Genomic DNA, 23688 nt, shown 5'->3' with positions numbered 1-23688 from the left:
TAGAGAAACTGAGTTGTGGTCTGCTTTTTAGACTTTGGAAATTAATCTCAACCTGGTCTTCAGTGATGACAAATTTGACTGATGAAATGGACTGTTTCGATTATTGATTTGTCACTTAACAGGAAACTAATTATAGCCTAATTCATCACACAAGTGAAAACAAAGTATTTAAAAATGGAAGCCTCTGATGTAGGTAGGCCAAATTTAAGATAATCTGTGTTTTGGTCTTTGGAAATCAACTTTCACTTGGTCATAAATGAATAGTTTTGAAAGACTTTAGTTGGTGCTTCATTGAGTCTGATGGTTTAACTGATCTCATTATTGATCATGTGTGTTCAGAGAGTGAGAGCTCATGTAAGGAGTCAATATCAAAGTGACAAATTGGTGGATTTCTGTAGAGAAATGTAGGTTTGGTCAAATCAACCTCACCTTGGTCTTCAATGAAGATATGAAGACAAAATTTAGACTGATAAAAGGAACTGTTTCGATTATTGATCTGTCACTTAACAGGAAAGTAATGATAATCTATTACACAAAGTAAAAACAAAGATATTTTAAAAGGCTAAACACTAATCTGTGTTTTTGGTCTTTGTCAATCCACATTCACTCTGTCTCTGTCAAATTAATAGTTTTCAAATAATTTAGGTGGTACGTTATTGAGCCTGTTGGTTTAGCTGATCCAATTATCGATTATGTATTTCCAAAGATGTAAGGAGTCAATATCAAACTTACAAATTGGTAGATTTTTGTAGAGAAATGAAGGTTTGGTCTGTGTTTTTAGACGTTAGAAATTAACTTTAATTGGATCTTAAAATAATTTAGTTTAGACTAAATTTAGTTTCACTTCATTACGACTGATTGGTGGGCTGATTGGCTTATTGATCAGTGACTAATGTTTGGTTTAAAAAAAATACTAGAATATACTTCTCAAATGCAGTATTTTTCATGCTATTTGAAGCCTTTTAGGGGTTAATAATAATTTCATACATAGTTTCTGGCTCCAGTATTTCTCGATGGTCTTCACAGTTAATCATAACTGCTGTTGAATAGATTCATAATAGAAGTTATTGTTAGAAACAGGCCTACACTTTGACTTGTTTGGTCTTTTGGTTGTTAAATGAGCTGAAGTTTAACAGGTGTGTATCCAAAGGCTGATTTATATAACCTGTTGGCAGTTTTGTGGAACAGTCTCCAAGAAGTTCCTTCATCCTGAATTATTTTTAAGTGCTTATAAAAGGAAGCCAAGTGATGTTCAAGTGCTCTCATCAATATTTAATCAACCTGAGCCAAGAGTTCCTTCATGTAAACAGCCCAGCTGAGGCCCCTCATTGTTCTTCTGGGAGCTCCTGGTTGTGTAATGACAGCGCGGGCTAATGAACCGGCGCTGTCGTTACATCATGTATTACATTATTAATCTGTTCAGTGAAATGAAACTAGCCTTCATAATCTTTCCTTTCTCTCCACAGAACCCGGTCATGGAGGAGACCGTGTGGGAGCAGTACACCGTGACCCTGCAGAGGGTGAGTCCATCTGCACCGAATCATGCCAGAGCGCATCTCATTTATAGTGTTTACATTTTAGCCGGGCTGTTATACCCGGCGCTTCGCAGGGGAGCATTTAATCATTACTTTGGCACGTTGCGGTCAGCTAACATAGAGCAGCCAAACTACAGATGTAACACATGGCCCTGTGAATGAGAGTAAACCTGCAATGCTGAAAAAAGGTTGGAATTATTTACTTAACACATAAAGATAAACAATATATTTTTGAAACATATTAATCTAATTGGTAACGCAGATATTTCCATAAAGAGTTGGAGCAAAGAAGTAAAAGGACGCACAAGTATGTAAAAATATTCAACTAACATTCAGGTGGACACAATCACAACTTCACATAGATGCTCATATTGTGATATGTTTCCTCAATGGACAGATAATGAGGCATAGATTGATTATTCAACTTTATACGGTGATAAAGCGTAAAGCTGTCCCAGCTCACTTTGTTTACAAAAGAAATCAAAAAAAGAAAAGAAATTTGGAGGTGCACATTTTATATAAAACAGGACATTTTGGTGTTTTCTCTTGTCAGGAAATGTTTTACCGTCCCTCCAGGAAGATCACGCAAATTCAGCCAATCCCTGCAGCTTTTTCGTAACCGTGCAACTCTGGCCAATCTCCGCAACTTTTCTGCAAATTTGACCATTCAACTGATTTCTCCCATGGGCGATGACGTATACATCACCAAATATTGATCTTCATAGGTCTGCAATGTTGTATAAACATCGTTCACTGTGCCTTTAAAATCTCCAGAATGCTGCATGCTATAGACAGACAGCTGATTTGTTCTAACAAGGCTCCGGTGCGATCGTCTCTCTTTCAGGAGCTTCCTGATCAAAACACAGAGCCTTTAATGAAACTCTATACAGTGAATTCATAATAATGAATCCAACACTCAATGTCTTCTTGTGATTATTTATCCATATTGAAAACTGTCAGCCGTTAAGTTTTTCGACATTTTATTTGGCATCTTGACTCAGAAATTGACTGGGAGCGATTGTTTTCTTTGGAGCGTTTGTTGCTCACATTGGAAGTGTCTTGTTTTACACAAAAAAATTGGCCGCACCAGTGCCGGGGCTGGTTATAGAGTTTGGTAGTTGAGTTCTGGAGGAGTTAGTATCACTATGATTCTTAAATGGTGGTTTCAACCATCTATCTAAAGTAAAAATCTCAAAGATTTACAGTTAAATAAATGTCTGTTAAGTAACTGTCTAACACCCCGTCTCCCAGCATTTGTTTGTCCAAAAAGGATCTTTGCTGAGTTCTGAGTAAACGGTTACGATGACTTAACAAACAAAGAAATAATCAATGTCTACAGATCGTAAAAGTTTATTAACAACTTCAAAAGTTTAAAACTCAACTTAAACTTAAGGAGGAACTGATTCGATTTTGGTAGTCAAGTCAGTCCCATTCTTCGGGCCGTGATATCTCAGTGACGTCCGGGAAGAATTGATGGATGAAACTGTAACTTCTCTGGTTGGTGAGGCTGTATTTGTACTTAACTGAACATAAGCAGCTTTATAACACCTCTGTTTAGATAATATACAACCTAAACTGGCAAAGTTATGTTTAAATCCTGGATTATTTTATGAAATATGTTTTCAAGATAACAAATCTTTCGAAGACAGTAAGTGCCAGTTTTTGGCTTTCAACTATCACAATACTCTGTGCTACCAAAACATCCTAGTTTATAGTAGCAAAATAGTTATTTACAGCCGTATTAAATCACCTGGATTCACATCTTTAGTACATCCTCTCACCACTAGCCAGGTAAAGCAGGTTCACACTGTTATTCATTTTAAACATGTGCGCAACTGTGAGCAGAGCAAACGAGATGAGCTTTTGTAATCACCATGATGAGCTCATTGTCTCGTGCTGGAGATTCAGTAAAGCCAGAAAAGCAGATTTAGAGCGAAAAGGTCCGTCAGCTGCAGGCTTGTGACCCCTGACTCTCATCCCCTCCACAGCCAGCTGTCACACTCTGATTTGTTTGTACTTTTCTTTTTTTAGGCTCATCTACTATTTGTTAACTTGAGTAGAATAATTAAATACGTTGCATGTGCTGCTGCCTCTGTCCCAGAGCATCTCTCACTTTGTTTAAGAAAAAATAACATCTGCAAAAGTCCAAGAGGCAACTTAATACTCAGCATTAATGACACAATGATAATATGCATTACGTCATATATTATTTATTAGCTCATTGGTCAATGTTACAAGAAAAGTGCACACAAATTAATTTAATTGTCATGTAAATGTGCCACATTTAGCCTTTATTTTATCTGCAGGCTGATATGTAAAAAATAACTTAAATAAAAATGTAAGAGGAGGAAATGTAAAAGGAGTTAGAGAAAATGTTAATATAAGAAAGTGGTTAATTACAACTTTACAAAACCAGGCAAGATGACAAAACGGTGCAACGGTCACACAAGCACGATAAGCATGCAAGCAAAAGTAACAATATTTCAAATCACATAGCAGACATACTTCAAACTAAACCAGTTAACTATGATCAAAAAGGTATCAAGCTTAAAATGTGGGGTTGAAAAAGACTTTTAATTGTCAATAAATATGTGTGTACTGGATAGATTGGACGCTAACTAAAAACATGGAAGATATTAACACAGAGGCAGAGATTTGGCATCTGAATCCTGCAATTCTTTCGTACTTCAGAACAGACATGGTAAAGGAAGGCTTAATGTGATAAAAATATATATGTAACTGTGTTTTTGGCAAAGTCAAATCTTAAACATTTGAAGTGAGGCAATCTGTTGTTTCGAAACAGACTCTGGGAACTGTAGACGAGCCTGACAGGCCTGATCCGGCTGATCACAGAAATACTGCTCATCCAACTTTAAAGAGCTGCAGTATGAATAATCGGATGTGACATTCAGCAGAAATGAAAAAAAATAAAATCAAAGAACATTGCTTTGTTTACTTGCAATATTGTTACAATAATAACTTCAAACATTGTAGCGTGCAGTATAAGTCGTGTACAGACACAGGAAATGGTGTGGAGTGAGAGCCGTTCTCTCGATGGCTTTGTTAAAACAAGTTGTCACTGACATCCCGGTTCACCGTCACACACACAAATACCTACTCACTACATACAACACAACCTGTTTTGCATTATGAAATCCCAAAACCTCCTACACCTGGAGGAAACAGTAAAGCAAGACAGTCCAGGCTTCCTATGCTCGACAGTCCTTTAAAAACCATTCATACAAGTGTGGTTGGGGTGTCACAAATTCAATTGTTAAACTGAAGCTTATTTCAAACTATTTTTGATTGTTAATTGAAAGCAAAAGTAGGATCTACAATGCACTCAGTATATGTTTCTCTCTCTTACGCAGGACATTTTGCCTTCCCAGTGAGACCTAATAGTCGACACATTAAAACGACTTCCCTTACATGCACTAAATAATCACATTTTGGCACTTCATTAAAAAAATGCAATACTCCTTCTACATTGTTTACATGGCTTATAAAAATGAATATTCCAGTAGAAGTCCAGTTTACATGCAGCTCTACATAATGCTTTAACCCGAGCTTTGCAAACTGTTGGCTACTTGGTTTGTTTACAATGCATAGAGCTGACAGTAAAGAGGAAAGGGAACATGTGCCACTTGCAAAGGTGCTGTATACATGTCCAAAGAATGCTCCTAAATCCTGAAAAATAACAGCATATCCAACATCTTAAATTGAAAATTTAAGATCCTCCTTTATTGCTGCACATGTCTGTTTTTAGCTTACCATTATTTACATGTTATACATGATTATTGCTACAACTTGGTTATTAATGTTACATCTGTAGTACCCTGTAAGCTAGCCTTAAGTGGCGTCCTGGTAGCTCAGCTGGTAGAGCATACGTGTATGAATACAGAGGCTGCAAAGCCCCGGGGTTTGATTCCCACCCTCTGCCCTCTGCTGCAAGTCACCCCCCATTTCCTGTCTCTCTACAGCTTTTACTATCTAACTAAGGCAAATTGATCAAAAAACAAAATAGACAAAAAAAAAAGAACCATCTTTCATTCTAATCTTTGCATGACAGTAATGTTTACACCAGCACTGTCTCTGATAAATAAGCTGAATAATAAGGCTGAAACCAAATCTGAAAACTGTCACATTCCTCATAATTGTGCGTAATTACTGTGCAAAAAAACACATTATGATATTATTAGCTGTCATGTGCGAAAACAAGTGTCTTGTCGTGGCCTTGAAATCGAAAGTCAAATCCAACACCCCTCCTGTGTGCTTCACCTTATTTTAATTACTACATGCCTGCTTCGGTCTGGAAACAGAATCATTTTCTGTCTTTTGGCTTCATAAAACCTTTTCAAAAGTTGAAAACAATTCTCTGACAAAATGTTGACATTTTGTAGACATCTGAAAACAATATATTTTCCAATTTATAACTAGTTCATACTTTAAAGATAATTGTATCACAGAAAAAGAGGTTGTCCGTGTCTTCTCCCGTGTGCCTCTGTTTGTTTCTCTGTTTTCACTTTCTCCCTCCCTCTGCCTCCGCCACCATCTGCCAGAGACAGAGGGGTGAATAGTACGCGTTTTTTTCTTTTTTAAGTACAGATGGGAGGGAGGGGATAAAGAGACGAGGTCAACAAATCTCTGACCTAATCTCATCTGGGCAAACTGGAGCAGAGGCAGGTAGAATCACACAAAGCCGAAACACGTCTCCAAAGAAGCAAGGAGCCTTTAAAAACTGAGAAACTTAAATCACATCTTGGGATGTTTGATATCATGCAGAGGACGCTCAATACTAAAGAACATTTTGAAAGCAATGATAAGCATCGTGTTAATCTCACACGATACACAACCCACACGATTGACATGTAGGCACAGAACTGCTGCTGCTGTCATACATGACTCCTCTATGCACAACTGTAATCACAATCAGAGTCAAAATCCCTGTAATCGCCCTCTACAATACGCATACGGCCATGATAATACTGTTTGAGCTCCCACACACCACAGGGATTACAGGACCTCTCGTTCTCACACACATACAGTGAAACAGAAGAGATGTAGACTCAGTTTCATTTACATGTTTTCTTTTTTGTTCCCAGGATCCAAAGATGGGCTTCGGCATCGCAGTGTCAGGGGGGCGGGACAATCCCAACGACGAGAGCGGAGAGACGTCCATCGTGGTGTCCGACGTCCTGCAGGGAGGACCTGCTGACGGCTTGTTGTTGTGCGTGCAGTTTTTGTAGTATAAGCCCATAACACCACACATACACAAAACATTAGCAGACTGTTGAGCAGTTTAGTGTTATCAGTTAATGCTGCTATACAGACCAACATGAAGACATATAGAACAGCCAGTCAGTCAGTGTTTCATTAACTTAGGACAGTTACCGGATGGACAATGTGTAAATGACTAGTTGGTTCAAACAGTTTGGGAAGTAGTCCAGTAGATTGCAGCGGTCAGCTCTGCAACAGAACTGTGATGGCTAAACTTAATCCTTGGGGCCAAATCACTCAGTCAAAGGACAGCACTAAAAGTGATTATTTTTGTCTCTGACTCAGATATTTATTCAAGGGTCTGACGACATTATGATCAAGAGTAAGAAGCTTTTTTTTTTTTTTTTACAAAAACATTTTAACTTGCGCAACACTCATGTGTTGCTGGTCTACCACTGCCTCAATGTTTTATTGTGTGTTACACAAATATTGTGCTAGGTATGTGGGCTCGTCTTCTTTTTCTTGCTGCTGTTTTTTGATTGCCCTGCACCTACGTGATTTGCATGCAACAACCCATCTTCAGTTGTATCTGAGCTAACCATGTAGGTCACCAGTGTCACACGATAACACAAAGAAACTAAATGATCAAGGCAGCGGGAGACAGACATCTTATGCTTGGAAGACTTTTTCAAAACAAACCCATGACTCACTTAATAAATCAATCAGTTTTATTTATTCACTTTTATGTGACAACTGCTGACATGGATTAGAACTGGAAAACTGCTCTAAAGACTTATTCTCCTACTTGCAGTGGACACATAATTGGGAAGGCTCCAAGCTACTTTTTAAAAATGTTTTCAGGTTAAGGTTAAAACATTTCTGTACAAAAGTCTGTTTTTTGCAAGAACAATAACTAAGATAACTTACAAGTTCAGCATTTTAACCTTACATCGGTGTGTGTTTGTGTTTAGTGAGAATGACCGAGTGGTGCAGGTGAACGCCATCCCCATGGAAGGAGCCATGCACTCCTTCGCTGTGCAGACACTCAGGAAGTGTGGCAAAGTAGCCAAAATTGTAAGTAAAGCTTTTTGGTTTGAATGTTATTAATGCTTTGTTACTTACTAAACATAGAATAGAGTTTATTTAAGTTGCGTATGATGTCTTATTACATGCATTTATTGCCTTTTCTCTGATGCTAGACAGCAAATAAATACATAAATGGTTAAGATTTATTGATTTATATAAAAGTGACCTCTGATCTCTTGTTCTTTTGTACTGTTTTTATCAACAGACTGTGAAGAGGCCGAGGAAAGTTCCTGTCAATGTGTTGAACCGTCCTCCCTCACCTGATGACAGAGTCTTCAACACCGACTACAATGATGATTACAACTACGATCAGGACCGCCGCAGCGTGTACAGCGGGCGGAGTGGTGGCGGGCGGGACCACAGCATGGAGAGGGAGCGAGGAGGGGGTTACACGGATTCTGGCTACCAAACACGTGAGCGTGACTATGACAGGGACTATGACAGGCGGGAACGCGGCAGGAGCATGGAGAGGGACCTGAGCCCGGACCGCCAGTACAGGAGGGACGGCAGCAGAGGTCGCATACTAGACAAAGAACGCAGCCCGGATCGCCGCTACAAGAGCGACCACATGCTGGACCGTGACTACAGCCCTGACAGAAGGTACCGCAGCGAGCGCACATTAGACCGAGAGCACAGTCCAGATCGGCGCTATCGTAGTGAGCGGGCCCTCGACCGGGAGTACAGCCCAGACAGACGCTTCCGCAGTGAGCGGACGCTGGATCGCACCAACAGCCCAGACCTGCGCAACCGACGAGATAGCCCGGCACGAGGCCACGGACGTGACCACAGCTTCGAGCGAGGCCGTGAACGCGCTCCCAGTGACCCGAGAAAGTATGAAGAGCCTATGAAGCGGAGCGGGAGCAGAGACCGCCTAGACCGCTCGCCTTCTCCTGCAGCGATGCCCATCCCTCTGCCTCGCCCCGCCCGGGACCTGGAGCCCCTGGAGAAACCTCTGAATGTGCTGCTGCTGAAGAACCGGCCCAACGAAGGTAAGAATACAACAAACCTGCTACTATTATCTAACAAACAGATTTATATCGCTGGTGCTTCTGTAAGTACAAAAACCGAAAAGCATGTGCACTATTGAACCATATGTGGGTGAAATCCATAACTTCAAAACAGTAGATAGCCCTTTGGAAGAAATGAGGTGTAAGAGTATGGAGGGAAGACTTCGTCATGATGTTTGTTGAGCCTGCTGTGTGTGTTATCATCCATACTTAAAAAGAAAGTGATACTTTAACAGTTATTTTTTCTCTCTTTCCAGAGTACGGCCTGCGTCTGGGCAGTCAGCTCTTCATCAAAGAGATGACCAGCACAGGACTTGCCAGCAGAGATGGAAACCTGCAGGAAGGTGACATAATATTAAAGGTGAGCATGTGGAACTAAATCAAATCAATCAATCAAATTTGATTTGTATAGCGCCAAATCATAACCAGAGTTATCTCGAGACACTTTACAAAAAGAGCAGGTCTAGACCGACTCTTTGTTATGTTATTTAAAGAGAATATTTAAATCAAGATAACTCAACATGGGATTGCAAATAATCATCAATTAGTTCCTCATTCTTCAAAAAAAAAGCCTAAAACAAGTTTCCAGAGGCCAAACAAAAGGCTATTTATTGTCTCGAAAGCCTAATGATATTCAATATGCATTTCATATAATAAAGCAAAGCCTAACATTCCAAAAGACTGAAAGAAAAAATCCATTATTCTGCACGTTTGCTTGATAAATGAATCATTTAGTTATAAAATTAGTTCAATCTTTGTCCCTGTGACTCAACTGTGACATTTTGGTAAGGCTAGGAAGCTTTAATTGTGTGGCACATTTCAGACACAGAGAATGACATTTAAAACACTTAGAGCTATAAAAAACCCAGTAAATTCAATTAAGATAGAATATAATTAGAAATGCAATAGAATAAAATAAAACACAGGGCAGTCATAGATTCATGTTGCTCCAAATCCAACCAAGTACCGTAAAATCTGGAACAGATGTCTGACGCTGTCTGTTTTTGGGGGGAATCCCAGAGGGAAAAAACACCATTTATATAAACACATTTTATTACATTCAAAACACACAAGTTACAGCCTAACGTCTGTTTTCGCCATGTCGTGGTTTCAATCCTGCTAGCTACCAGTGCTTTAGTTGAGCTCGGCCTATCGTAACGTTGATTGTTGTAAAGGTGGCACCTTGTCGGTGCATGCCCGTGATAAAGCTTTAGCTAGATTTTTAGCATAATCGTCTGGGTAGAATACAATAAAATACCTCTGCATTTTATACTGCTATATTGGTCGCACTGGTATATAGGCCCACTTTTTAGATGGAAAAAAAAAGTGATTCTTATACACCGAATTTTACGGTAAATAAAAGTGCAATAGGGAAAACAGGCACAGGAGTTTAACTTATTAACTGGTTAGGGTTAGACTCGAGATACCAGCTAACTGCTTCCTAAAGATCTAAGGGCCATAATGAGTAGCAGTAGCAGTCTCAGCACCTTTAAATGTACTCTGTAAGTAACTGTAAGCCTGTGTAAAGATTAAAGGACAGGAGTATTGTGCTACGTCCTATATGAAAAATAAATCTAAAGCAGGGCAGATTTTTTATTCATGGGAGCATCAAACTTACAGAATTGTATTACCATCGCTCTTCATACAGCAAAACTGTTTGAATACATAACCTCTCATGGCTCAGGCTGTTGCATATGTTTTATGTAGTTAGTGCAGCGATTAAGCATCTGACTTTTTCTGTCTCTCTGTCAGATTAACGGCACAGTGACAGAAAACCTGTCCCTCACCGACGCCGGGAAGCTGATCGAGAAGTCTCGCGGGAAGCTGCAGCTGGTGGTGCAGAGAGACAAGCGGCAGGTGCTGATCCGAGTCCCCCCGATGGTCGACAGCGACTCGGAGCTCGATGGTGAGAGATTCTCCAACCCAAAAAGCAGCAGGTCCTTCCCAGTGTAAAGGCAAATCTGGCGAGTGGCCACCATCATCATATACAAACCCACTGCATATGAACTTCATATAATCAACTGTGGAAACATGCCAGCTGCTGCTGTTGTTGTATTTGTCCATCAAACCTGTTTCATTCATACAATAAAAGCTTTACTCACACACAGTACGTTCTGAATATTTCATGTGTTTTACGATCAGCACTATGAGCTAACCAGAAACTACCATCATCACTCCACCACTGTCATCACTCTTTTATACCTGTTTTTAGTGTCACATGACCAGATGTGCTGCTCTGATTGGTCAGGGCCAATCTAGATAAGTGGTGTGAGTGGATTGTTCGCTGACCAAATGTTTGCAGGGAGGGGGGGAAATAGCCGGAAGACTTGTGACCCACTTTGTCTGCTTTCGGGACTCTGTGTGTGTGTGTTGTTTTTGTGTGATAGAGTGAGTGTGTGTCTGCTTGTGTGAACGAGCTCACTCCCCTCGGGCAGGGTGATCTAATCCTCCGTCATAATCCTGCTATTGGATATGACAGAATTTTCATTATATTAAGGTTCGTACCGCAGCAGCCCTCTGGTTTCTGCCGCCCAGGATCCATCGCTGTAAAGAACAATGGGGACTGGTTGTGTGCGTGCGAGTGAGTCAAGGATTTCCTGCTCTGCGAGGGTCAAATCACCTGAAGTGCATCAATCCTGCTGTGCTAAAATAATTGGAAATGCGAGCTAGCCCTTATTTTTCCACATTGAGTCCCAGTGTTCCTCGTCATGGTCAAGATCCTTGGAGCTGGTTGCAAACATAATTACTGTGCTTTTTTTTGTTACGTAATCTTCATTTGAATTGCATCTTTGTGTGTTTGTTCCCATTTTCTGCTTCCATGACCTTTGGGCCATTTAAATGTTGAGAAAAACACATTATGTAATTTCAAAAATACAGGTGCAACAAGGAGAAATACATTTTACCCTTTATTAGCTTAGAGATATTTTCAAATTGTCTGTTGTGTGTTGCAGATATCTCAGAGATCGAGTCGTACCGCTCCTACTCTCCACAGGATGACAGGCGGGGACACCACTCAGACCTCTCCTCCCACTCCTCCAATGAGAGGCTCAGAGACAAGCCCAGGTGAGCTGTCTTTGAATGTTGAGGAGAGGGAAGGAATCTAAAGAAATGTGAAGATTTTGCTTAGTTTTTGGTCAAAAGCTCGACTTATACTGTATGTCCACAGTGATTTTATTATCTGTGAGTTAAATACAGCAGAAAAATGGGGATAATGCAGGATTATGCTGGTTTGTGCTTCATGAAGCTTAGCCAATCCTTCACATTAAATTAATGAGGAGGAATTTCTCAGTATTGAACAAGTGCTGTAACAAATGTCTGTGTATTTATGTTTCATCAACCATGTGATGGGAAAGTTGACGGGATCATTGCTCTCTTCTTTTAGAAGATATTGAAATATTTCTTTAAACAGGAAGGCAGCCTGTGTTAATTTAAATTTTTTGGAACACATGTTTAAGGACTTTTGGATGGGATAAAACTCAGAAACCAAAAACTTAACTTAGTTTTTTAGATGCTTGAAAACATACAATACTTTCCCTGTTCATCAGAAGTGGTGAGCTTAATACTTGGTACAGGTTTTGGGCTTATGGGTGGTAAATTAGCTTAAATGGGCCATATCTTTTGAATGGATATTTTCATATTTTGCATGGGTTTCACATTTTTGGGTGTTTATTGTTCACAGTGAAAACTGCATAATTCCATGTTTTTCCAGAATGACATTTTTAAAAAGGTCGCCTCTAAAATGGGCCGTTCAGAACAGCTGCAGGTTTCTACATAGAACCTTGATTTAGCTGAAATCAACCAATTGTCTTTCACCTTCATTCACCGTCATTCACCTCAGGATACCAACTTACTATTCTGATACCTCCTAAGAACTCCTGGGTTGCTGCACTATCGTCCTCCCACTCAGGGTCCGATTCTGGCTCTGGTACATATAAGGCCGAATAACTGATCCTAGAGCAGCCATGTTTTCTACAACTTTGGAGTGACAGTGCGGCCGAGTGAGGCCATTTACAGGTGTTGTACTTTAACAGACTTGCTGGAAAATCAAGCTGAGCATCTTCAAATTTGATCGGCAGCAACCAAAGACCTTTGTGATGCTAACAGGGGCGTGGTGCTTGGCAGTTAATGCCTCACAGGCATCCAAACTGACAATGCTGTTACCAGTCCTGTTCAAGATTTGACATTTTCTGAAACTTGAATTTGTGACATATTACCAGAGAGGAACCGCCCAACAGGCTGGCAAAGATGGGCGCTATGCCAACACCATTCAGACCTCCGGACAGAGCTGTAGAAGACACCCCCCCTTTGCAGGCAGAGAGGGAGGAGCCACGATCTGAAACACCACCAGGTAAACACGTGTCTCCCTCTTAATATTTGAAGCTTTTATCATAACCAGTATAGATGATTGGACTAACGTGCTTGTATAATTTCAGTTTCAGCAGTCCCAGCACACAATGTAGCCCCAAAGCTTCATGCTCCTCCAAAGGTGCCACTAAAGCCAAGCATAGAGGACCAGGAAGTATACGGGTCAGTATCCCACAACAGTTATTCAGGGTGGCACTGATCTCACATCTGTTTAAAAAACTATATATAATAAAATCTTGCTTTCATCATCCAGTCCGAACACAGTGATGGTGCGTTTCCAGAAAGGAGACAGCGTGGGTCTGAGGCTGGCAGGAGGAAATGATGTGGGTATCTTCATCGCCGGCGTTCAGGACGACAGCGCGGCTGAGCAGGAGGGCCTCCGCACAGGAGATCAGATCATGAAGGTAAAATCTGTTTTATTCCATATTCAAATAAACATTCAAAAGAAAGAGCAGCACAAGATGAATAATTTGTAAATCAGGATCCACATTTTACACTTACTGTAATCATAGAATGAAGAAAATAAAACATATAATGGGGATCAAATTTAAATAATGGAAAAACAATAATGTAAGCCAAAGGCAGGATTAGAATCTGCTTTTACCCCCACATTGTTAATTTGTTGGGCCTTTAACAGATTATTGAGTTCTGTTTTAGGGTTCAACAGTTCAAGATGAGCTTAACAAGAAGTAATCAGCCCTTAACTCTACAGCCGGAGATCTGATATCTCACTCCTAATCCTTTGTTTGAAAATATCCTTTTAGAGCCACTGGTCATGTTTACTTAAGTCGAGTCTACACTTTAACAGTCTTTCTGACTTGTCTGTTTCTTCTTATTCAGGTGAACAACATGGACTTCAGAGGAATGGTACGTGAAGATGCCGTCCTCTACCTGCTGGAGATTCCCAAAGGAGAAGATGTCACCATTCTTGCTCAAAGCAAACCTGAAGGTATTGTAATCTTTAGATAATAATGGGGACCTCTACAAATTACTACAATAATGAATTGCTTTAAATTAAAGAAGTGTTAAATTAGACTTAAATACAGTGCCAAATAGAGTTTGGCTGTGTTGAAAATGTTAGTCTAAATTAATTACATTTGAAAATCAGCCTGTGTTTATCAGAAACAACTTAAAACTAATTACATTTCTTTTTAATTAAACATGTTTTTCTTTCTCTTCCAATGCTAATTGTTATGTACCAAAACACCAACCTGCAATAAAACTTAAATTAAAGTTATTTGCAGTGGCAGCCAAAACAAAGCTGCACAATCAACTTACTGCTGTTTCACTTAAAGGCGGTATGATTGTCATTTTGGGTGTGAAGCAATAAAAATGTTTGCTAGCTTTTTAGATTCATTTTTACAGACATAAATCGTGATGTATTGAGCCATGTTGCAAAATAAATCCTCTGTATAAAACTGTAATTTATTTAGTATTACTGTATTGGTCCGAATACAAGATTTTTTTTTTCCTTAAAGGGCCAGTTTACTATTATGGGGAGCTAACGCCATTATGGTAGGAAAGAAATGCAATTTCGCTCTGTGCCTTTGGAGGACGCTATCCGCTTCTCCAATGGGCCCTGGAAAACCTCGCTAAACCACACTTCCTCAATCTAGGACGCCCGCCTCCAATGTCATGTCTCGGTCAAAATCACCAGGTTTGAAATGTAGACTGCAGACCTGAAGATTTTTTAGACGATCCACCGGTATATTCTCGTTGTATTTCGGATTCTGTACTGCTCTGAGCAATGTCCTGCAGCGAAACAGTAGTATTTCACTCCAGTGTCGCTCGCTGGGCTGTTCCTTTCATAGGGAGGGGCGCAATGCACACTGGGTGTTGAAGGAATGTAGAATGGGTGAAACCACAAACTGTACAACTTTCTCCACAGCTATGGCGCCAATTTCAAATATTTTTGCCTCTATCGATTACAGAGAACACCAGCTTTGACTGATAGTGGCTTTTTCCAGGAGCAAATTGCCCCTTTAAAATACATCTGAAAAAGTGGGATCGTCTTATATTCCGGGTCTAGACTTTTAAAGGCCGATATATGTTCACAACAGTAGACACCGCAATTTATCTGTAAAGCGAGTGTATCCCTCATAACTGAGGCCAGCCGTCACTCACAACTACAGAGACAGGGGGATGAAAGACAGAGAGATGCTGTGATCGTCCGGAACAAAATGGATTAAAAGTCGTCAAGGTTTTCAAACAACTGAGGCGGAGTTATGATGCTAATTTTCATTAAACAACTGTCAAGCAGCCAAGAAACACAGTGTCACAGAGTTTAATCTGAAGACTGCAAGCCTAAAAAGATGCTAACAGTCTTAGCTAACAGATGCTAACAGAGAAAATCGTACCGTGGTCCTCAAAGCGACCGCTTCCAAGAGATTGACAGGAGAGTGTATGAGTGTGTTGCTGAACAACAGAACAAAGGTATGTCCGTTACCAGAGCTGTCATCCAGCTGTTTTAAGACTGCTCTAGTCTTGAAAAGGAGGTTGTCTTATGATCAGGGTCTTCTTATATTCGGACCTTGTGATACTCATTAATCTGGAGGTTAATTACTGGAGTTTTTTCTTCATTTGTCTTTGTATTTCAGTATACAAGGACATTTTAGCATCTGGCAGAGGGGACTCCTTCTTCATCAGGACCCACTTTGAGTACGAGAAGGAGGCTCCTCAGAGTCTTCCTTTCAGCAGAGGAGAAATCTTTAAAGTGACAGACACGCTTTATGATGGGAAACTGGGCAACTGGCTGGCCGTCCGCTCTGACAAGGACAACCAGCTGCTGGAGAAGGGAATCATCCCCAACAAGAGCAGGTGTGTGCAGCAGTTATGTGTTTGTTAAATTAATTGGTTGTTCATGCTAGCACACTCTACGGTCCAGAACTAGAAGGCCAGGGGTAGGTGCATTCATAAAGGTAAAAATCGAAGGGATGAACAGAATCCGTTATAGAATATGATGCTGACTTGCGTGCCTTATTATTTTGCCTCGCAGGGCTGAGCAAATGTCCAACGTGCAGAATGCAGCTCGTGCAGCATCAGGCAATGACAGAGGAGACTTCTGGAGGCTGAGAGGTCAAAGGGCAGCAAAGAAGAAAGACTTACGCAAGAGCAGAGAGGACCTGAGTGCAGCTCCGGTCACCACACGATTCCCTGCCTATGAGAGAGTGGTGCTACGTGAAGGCAAGTTATCCACTGTTCACTGCAATTTTCATAAAGATATTAACGTCGGCTCTCCCTTGTATTTCCTGTGTACTCGTGACTAACTTTGTTTTCTGTTTGATGTTGTGTTCAGCTGGTTTCAGGAGACCTGTGGTGATATTCGGGCCAATTTCAGACGCGGTGAATGAAAAACTGGCCAATGACATGCCCAACGAGTTTGTCGTTGCCAGTAAGTCTTTCCACTCTCACATCTTCATTGTACTGTGGCTCAGTGTGTGATGTACCTCATTCTGCATTATAAATAATTTTTTTCGTCCTTTAGAAATGGAGCCAAAAGACGCAGGAAGTGAAAAATCCTCCGGCGTGGTGAGACTAAACACCATCAGACAAATCATTGAACAGGTATGGTAAACTAAAGAAACATGCAGCTTCATAAAAATACTATAAAACCATCCAACACTCAACGACCCCGTTTCCTCAGGACCGCCACGCCCTGCTGGATGTGACTCCCAAAGCTGTGGACACGCTGAACTACACCCAGTGGTATCCCATCGTCCTCTTCCTGAACCCGGACAGCAAGCAGGGCGTCAAGACCATGAGGAACCGCCTCATGCCTGGATCCAGCCGCAGCGCACGCAAACTGTATGAGCAGGCCGTCAAGCTGAGGAAGACCTGCTCACACCTTTTCACTTGTAGGTTTTACGCTTAAAGTTGTTGCAATTATAGCATTATAGCAAGTTTAAAGGATCAAGAGTGCAATTTAGACACCAAATTATGTTGAGTAAATTGAGCCCAGGTTTGAAAATGCCAGAATTACCCTTTAGCTGTCAAAACTTTGTCTTTGCTAACGTATAAATTTAGTGGATTTTAGGATGTGAAAATTATTTTGTTCCCAGCTTTCACTTAGATAAATAGTTTTTCATGGTTTTAGCTTTGCATTCCTGGAACAATTTAACAGACAGTTACGTTTTCAAAAAGTATAACAATCCATGCAGCAGAGCCAGAGCTATGCTCTTCTTTACCCCATGCATTCTTCTTTGGTGCCCACATTTGTTACATTTTGTTTGTGAAGTTTTTTCAGCTCATCATCGTTTGTTTTTGCACATTCAGCAACTGTTGACCTGAACTCTGCCAATGACGCCTGGTATGGCAGCGTGAAAGACTCCATTCAGGAGCAGCAGGACAGAGCTGTGTGGGTGTGTGAGGGCAAGGTGAGTCAAGTGTGATTGCCCTTTTTCACAATATTACGTTGTGTGAGTTCGACTGAGTTGTGTGAGTATTAAAAGTACACTTCCTCTCCTCAGTTGGACGGTTCAGAGGAGGACCTGGATCTCCACGATGACCGCATGTCCTACCTGTCTGCGATGAGCGCAGACTACCTGAGCATGGACAGCCGTCTGACCAGCGACTACGAAGACACAGCGGACGAAGGCGGGGCTTACACTGACAACGAGCTGGACGAGACATTGGACGAGCCCCAGCCAGTGTCGGCCATCAGTCGGTCATCAGAGCCCGTAATGCCTGATGAGGTAGGAAACACTCGCTGATACATGCTGACGTTGTGTGAATGCTGGGAAGTGTGTGCACTGTTGCCTGGGAGACAGAGCGATCTGACAGCTCGTGATTTATTCCTGTTTAGGCAGATACCCATCCAACCTGATTGGTTGGGCCAATCACAACCCTTCATCTAATACGACCAGTTCTTTTATTACATTAAACAAACTGGATGGTAGTTTACGTTTTGTACAAATGGCGACTGCTAAATCAAGTCATACAAATCTCATGTAAAGCCTTATGACTTTGATTTTGGAACTTTGCTACGTCACACAGAAACTTAACTCCGAGGTTCTGTAAAACGGTTTGACTCTGCCCGGCTATCATCTATATCAAAGTTTTGATATATTCTAGCACAGAAAGCCTCACCACTAATCCTTGTACTTTTAGAAAGAAGTGAGCAGGGACTTTAAATAATGCCCCTGGAACTGGAATTTCTACCCTATTTTTACCCTTTAAAACGCACTGAATTCTTCCAAAGGTTGCTCGTCCCTGGGGATCGTTTCTGATGTACAAACGCATTATATAAATACTGCAAATAACCTTATAGTTCTTACAATGTTTACTCACTAAGTTTGAATAATTGTGTGTTTGCATAATCTGACCCTGATGCCCTGTGTCTGTGTGCATGTCTGTGTGCGTGTGTGTGTGTGTCTGTGTGCGTGTGTAGAAGCCTCACCCTGAACCCCGGTCTCGTGTGAGGTCAGCGAGCAGAGAGATGCTGCACAGAGAGCCCAGCCCTCCCCCTTCTTTTGTCCCTGAACCTCCAAAGGTGAGACCCTCTCCCTCTTTTCTCCCATAAACTCTCACTAACATCACTCCATCTATACTTAACTTTAATGAACTCAAGCAGCTAAATAAAAGTGTAAACATGTTCCAAACTATCCTGACCCGTCCTCTCCTGCGACAGGTGCGGGCTCAGACTCGGACCGACTCATCGCGGAGCTATGACTCACACTCCAGCAGCACCATCAGCAGTGACGCTGCTGGCGGAAACAGGCCGGCTCCTCCTCCTGTGGCCCTGAAGCCCAGCGTCGCCCGTCTGAACCACCCGTCAGAGGAGCAGAGTCCGGAGGTGGAGAAGGAGGACCCCGCCAGCAAATCCTTCCTGGGAAAGGTGAGCATCGTGATCATTTCTGTGGTTACTGCACTCTCAGAGCAACAAAGTAGTGCCTATTCTACCTTATTACTCTTGTTGAAGACCAAGGCTTTGACTCCGTTATGAAATAATTTTTACTTCACTGTCTTCCTCTTTTGCTCTCATTGCTTCTAACATGAAATAGAAAACATGTGACCAGGTAACTGAATGTGTCAACATTCGTCTTGAATGTTTGTGTCCCTCCTTTGAAATCCATAATTACTCATCATCCGTCACCACAGTGTTCTGCCATCTTCATTTAGTTAAATTAACACACTCAAACATGACAGTCGCTTTTTAATGAATCATGCCGTCATGTGGATGTTCACTTTCTTCTGCTAATCATCAAAACTAAAATGTGGATTAATATTTATTTATTTTCCTCCCAGATCAAAGCCTTTGAGAAGATGGACCACTTGGCCCGAGCTCAGAGGATGCTGGAGCTGCAGGAGGCAGAAAGTGCTCGAGTCAGTACTGTTTTTATTTTTTTGGCCTGAAGCAGGGCCCTATGATTCCTGCAATGCTGAAAACATGAACTGAATCACAGGATTTGATAATTAAATTAGAATCAACTTCAAAACACAGACAACATTTGGATCAGCTGAATTTTCCTCTGCTGAAATTACAGGGGTTTTTTTGACTGAACACAGCTCCAACCCCTCGATTCCACAGGATCCGTCTCCGGCACGTTCCGTGTGCGCCGCAACCTCCGGAGTCGATCGCGCCCATTCAAGTCAATGATCGTGATTCCTCAGCACACGATTCCCAGAAGCGTCTCTCCGTTCTGCTCCGCTAAAGATACGCGCCGGGTCTATTTTTTGATGGAGGCCGCTTCAAACACATGTCAAGCTGAACAGAGCAGATCGTTCCAAACAGGAAGTCACACACGAAAGCAGCATACAGCATCCGGTCATTTCAAAATAAAACACGATGTTCAGATAGGTACAGACTCCTGTTTTTTTCCGTTTATTTTAAGATCAACACACTGAAATCTCGAAAAAAGAAAACTTTTAATGAAGTAGTGTACTCCTCCATGATAGAAGCACAAAAATCAAGGAATGATTCCCAAATGAGCAGATAATCAACCTCAGAGGTGCAAACTGAACTGTAGTTTGTTTGTTGCTATGTTAACATTGATGTTAAAGCGATAATGTCGTTCTCCCGCGATCTTGTGATCTCGTGTATCCAGCTGCTTGGGACAGCGCTCCGCTGTGCTGCGGACCAGACACGCTTCCTGTGGGCTCGCGCCGTTGGCGGACCAGAAACGCGGCGCAGACGAAACGCGCCGGAGATGGATCCTGTGGGATCGAGGGGTTACACTGAAAGGGAAGAAAGCTTTATGACATAGAGAAGAGGAGAGATTACAGTGACCAACAACTCTTTAAACAAACATATGAGCATGTTAGTGTTGTTATAAGCTCAACCTTGGATCCCATCGGCTATAGTCTGACGACGATATACCCTCTGGGGACAACGCTGAACATGCTGGGGCACTTTGCCTGTAAACATTCATTTTAAATAGTTTTTCAGATTCAAAGATTTATTTTTATTTATTTTTATTATGAAATAAAATTTTTATGTGCAAATAGTATTGCTATAATGGATGTTGCAGAGACAGATTGTTCTGGTTGCACAACAAAGTAGTAGTAGATTGTATGCATATGGTGGTGGGCTCTTCCAGAGCTGTATCTTCAGATTCTTGCACAAACACCTCCAGCTTCTTGGAATCTGTGTAGCGTTTGAATGTCATGCAGTGTTTTATTAAAATTTTCTGACAGATCTGGGTCTGCTCTTTTCTCTTTGCACAGTTGGAAATCGCCCAGAAGCATCCGGACATCTACGCCGTCCCAGTCAAACTGCCAAAGCCCAACCTCAACCGTCCTCAGCCAATAGGGTAAGAGCGTTGTTCTAGTATTTTGTGTAGATACTGTGTATTATTAAGCTTTTGTCCTATAAAAAGAAAACTGCTGGGTCATTTTTCTGTGTGTGTGATCAGTTCCAGCTCCAACCCCGAGCAGCAGCCTCCCTTCAGGCCACATTACTCAGAGAGCAGAGGTCATGAGGACGACGAGGCCGAGTACCGCCGACAGCTCGCCGAACAGAACAAGAGAGGATACTACAAACCTCAGAAATACAAAGACACTGAGCTGTAGGCTGGGGAAACAGGAAGTGACATCATCACCGAACATGGCTGGATGCCTCCAACATCATCCCTACATGCCTCTGTAACAGCTCATGATGTAAACTCAGAACTTTTTTATGTCGAGATCGGGAAAGGTGGCAAGTCCAACTCACTGCTGTACATCCAGGTGACACACACACAGTTTACGTATACACATCTGACAAGACTTTTCACAGACCGAATATTTCAGTGTATATATTTTTTTTCTGTGTCTGCAGAGGTTTTTTTTACATGTGAGGTTTTATTTTCCCCCTTTCATGAACCCCAGCAACAGTTTTAGTCTCTGATTTATTACCATTGCTTTTGAGTCACAAAGATAAGCATGACTTTTTCTCTTAGGATAAATATATGTTATAAAAAGCCCAGACAGCTGTTAAACTAAACTTTTTTTTGTGTAGGTTGGAAGGTATTTCCAGAATCCAGAGAGACTTCTCTAAACATCCAGAATTAACGTTTGTCCTCTGACCACTATAAGTGCTGTTAACTAGCGTTCCCTCACCGTGTAGCAGCAGATCGAATATTTCATTGCACGTTTAATTAAGAAAAAGGAAAAATCTTCAGCGTCTTGTCATGCAAAAAACTCTGGAAACTTCTGGTCCGAAATGAGCGTGGTAATATGTCCAGCCATCTTACTGAGCAGCAGTGCATTTCTTTATAAAGCCTAATGAAAAGCTTAATTGTCACCAAAAAAATAACATGATGGGTCAATTCTGCTTGAACTACAAGTAGAAACCAGAAGGCTTTCAGTTCCAAAATCTTGTCTCTTGCTGTTAAAACAAGGCCACACAAGAGCTGGTTTGTCCTTTTTGGGCTACTGTAGAAACATGGCTGACTCTGTGAGAGAGGACCTGCTCCCGCTGTGGGAGTGATTCTAATTTTCAGATGATTAAACACTAATGAAAACATGATTAAGAATATGATATGTTAGATAAAACATCTTTTCATCCAGGTGTCCTAAATTCTGTAAATCCCTTTAGAACAGTTTAAAGAATTGTGAGACGTCCGCTTTGGTTCTTCAAAGATTTTCTAGGTAAATATAATCCAGACTAAAACACACTTACCTCTGTAACTTGAATGCAATAGTAGAGCTAAACAACATGCTGCATCCACACAGTAAGTAAGCTGTTTGGTTTAAACTACCATCAGCTAGTTATTTGCTAACATGTTTCAGGCACATTGACATAAAAGATTTAAACTTAAAGGTTATAAAGTCTTCATCTTCTTTAAACTCTCCTGCCAAGTCTCCTCTGATTAATCTCACACCTCTACATTACTTATTGGACCTTTGTATTTGTATTTACACCACATTGTGAAATATGTGTGCATTCTGGGAAGCGGCATATTGACAAGTGCCTTGTAATATTCCTATGGTAGCTCAAATAAAAACACTTAAACTGTACTCGACTATCCACAGACACTGAGCAGAAGAAAACGCCTGTTTTAGTAAAGAGAAATAAACAGCTTACTTTTAGAAAATTGTATTTTCAACCTATTAAATTCACTGTTTGTCCTTTTATGAATTCAATGCACTTCCATAAATTCAGGAGGTTGTGTCGGGGCCTGCAAAGAATTTCTGTTATTAAGTCAGAAAAATAAAGTCACAGATTTACTGTTAAAATGTATCATGAACAGGATGTGAAGACGGATCAAGCACAGCATAACTCTGATGTTTTTCTAGTTGTTTGTATCTTTATTATCAGCTTGCAACCAGAGACAATCACATTGTTATCGTGTGTATGTTTTTATATGGAATATACTAAACTCTGTGTAGTCTTTTTAAACGGGAGCATCTGGAATGTGGTGACGACAATCATGTTGTTTGATCAATATCTTTTTAAATGTTTGTTAGTTTGTGATTTTTCTTATTTTTTAGTTTGTGCTTTCTTTAGTGTTACAGAAAATATTCAAATAAATAAATCTCTCTTTTTTACAATGTTTTTTATTTTGGCTCCAGTTTGTTCCTGAAGGGAGGGATGCTTCAAACAGACATGTTTGTACCGAGTGTCTTCTGACTGTTTCTAAATGTGTTCTGAACTGCCACACATGAAGGTTTGGTGATAAGCCTGCGGTCACACTGAGGCCGGAGAGGCAATTATTAAACGGTTGTTCAAGCAGTGCACAGTGCATTTGTTTATAAAGCCTAATCCAGCCATTATCTACACCTCTCATCCTGTTCAGGGTCGCAGGGGAGCTGGAGCCTATCCCAGCTGTCATTGGGCGAGAGGCAGGTTACACCTGGACAGGTCGCCAGTCAATCACAGGGCTGACACATAGAGACAGACAACCTTTCAGACTCGCAACTACAGCAAATTTTAGAGTCACCAATGAACCTAACGAGCATGTCTTTGGACTGTGGGAGGAAGCCGGAGTACCTGGACAAAACCCACGCAGGCACAGGGGAGAACATGCAAACTCACCACAGAAAGGTCCTCTTTGTGTGAA

The 23688-nt window shown here is 41.1% G+C and overlaps 1 protein-coding gene across 2 annotated transcripts in view; it reads left to right on the top strand.

The window, feature by feature from the left end:
- Nucleotides 1-23242, top strand: part of tjp2a (tight junction protein 2a (zona occludens 2)) — a 42667-nt gene extending 19425 nt beyond the window's left edge. For both annotated transcript variants that reach the window (XM_069677155.1, XM_069677154.1), the window contains 23 exons: nucleotides 1467-1520; nucleotides 6638-6762; nucleotides 7724-7826; nucleotides 8044-8827; nucleotides 9103-9206; nucleotides 10598-10751; nucleotides 11797-11908; nucleotides 13063-13193; nucleotides 13279-13372; nucleotides 13464-13614; nucleotides 14051-14159; nucleotides 15808-16027; nucleotides 16206-16393; nucleotides 16506-16601; nucleotides 16695-16774; nucleotides 16854-17064; nucleotides 17483-17583; nucleotides 17677-17901; nucleotides 18597-18698; nucleotides 18837-19043; nucleotides 19454-19531; nucleotides 20873-20958; nucleotides 21061-23242. In XM_069677155.1, the coding sequence (XP_069533256.1) occupies nucleotides 1467-1520; nucleotides 6638-6762; nucleotides 7724-7826; nucleotides 8044-8827; nucleotides 9103-9206; nucleotides 10598-10751; nucleotides 11797-11908; nucleotides 13063-13193; nucleotides 13279-13372; nucleotides 13464-13614; nucleotides 14051-14159; nucleotides 15808-16027; nucleotides 16206-16393; nucleotides 16506-16601; nucleotides 16695-16774; nucleotides 16854-17064; nucleotides 17483-17583; nucleotides 17677-17901; nucleotides 18597-18698; nucleotides 18837-19043; nucleotides 19454-19531; nucleotides 20873-20958; nucleotides 21061-21217 (3672 nt within the window). In that variant the 3' untranslated portion in view covers nucleotides 21218-23242. The remainder of the gene's footprint in view (nucleotides 1-1466; nucleotides 1521-6637; nucleotides 6763-7723; nucleotides 7827-8043; nucleotides 8828-9102; nucleotides 9207-10597; nucleotides 10752-11796; nucleotides 11909-13062; nucleotides 13194-13278; nucleotides 13373-13463; nucleotides 13615-14050; nucleotides 14160-15807; nucleotides 16028-16205; nucleotides 16394-16505; nucleotides 16602-16694; nucleotides 16775-16853; nucleotides 17065-17482; nucleotides 17584-17676; nucleotides 17902-18596; nucleotides 18699-18836; nucleotides 19044-19453; nucleotides 19532-20872; nucleotides 20959-21060) is intronic.
- The last annotated feature ends 446 nt before the right edge of the window (nucleotides 23243-23688 follow it).

This window comes from Semicossyphus pulcher, unplaced genomic scaffold, assembly GCF_022749685.1.
Source record: "Semicossyphus pulcher isolate SPU_LCO1_2020_fin unplaced genomic scaffold, fSemPul1.0.p SCAF_28, whole genome shotgun sequence".
Taxonomy (NCBI): Eukaryota; Metazoa; Chordata; class Actinopteri; order Labriformes; family Labridae; genus Semicossyphus; species Semicossyphus pulcher.
This window is presented reverse-complemented; position numbering and strand designations above follow the sequence as displayed.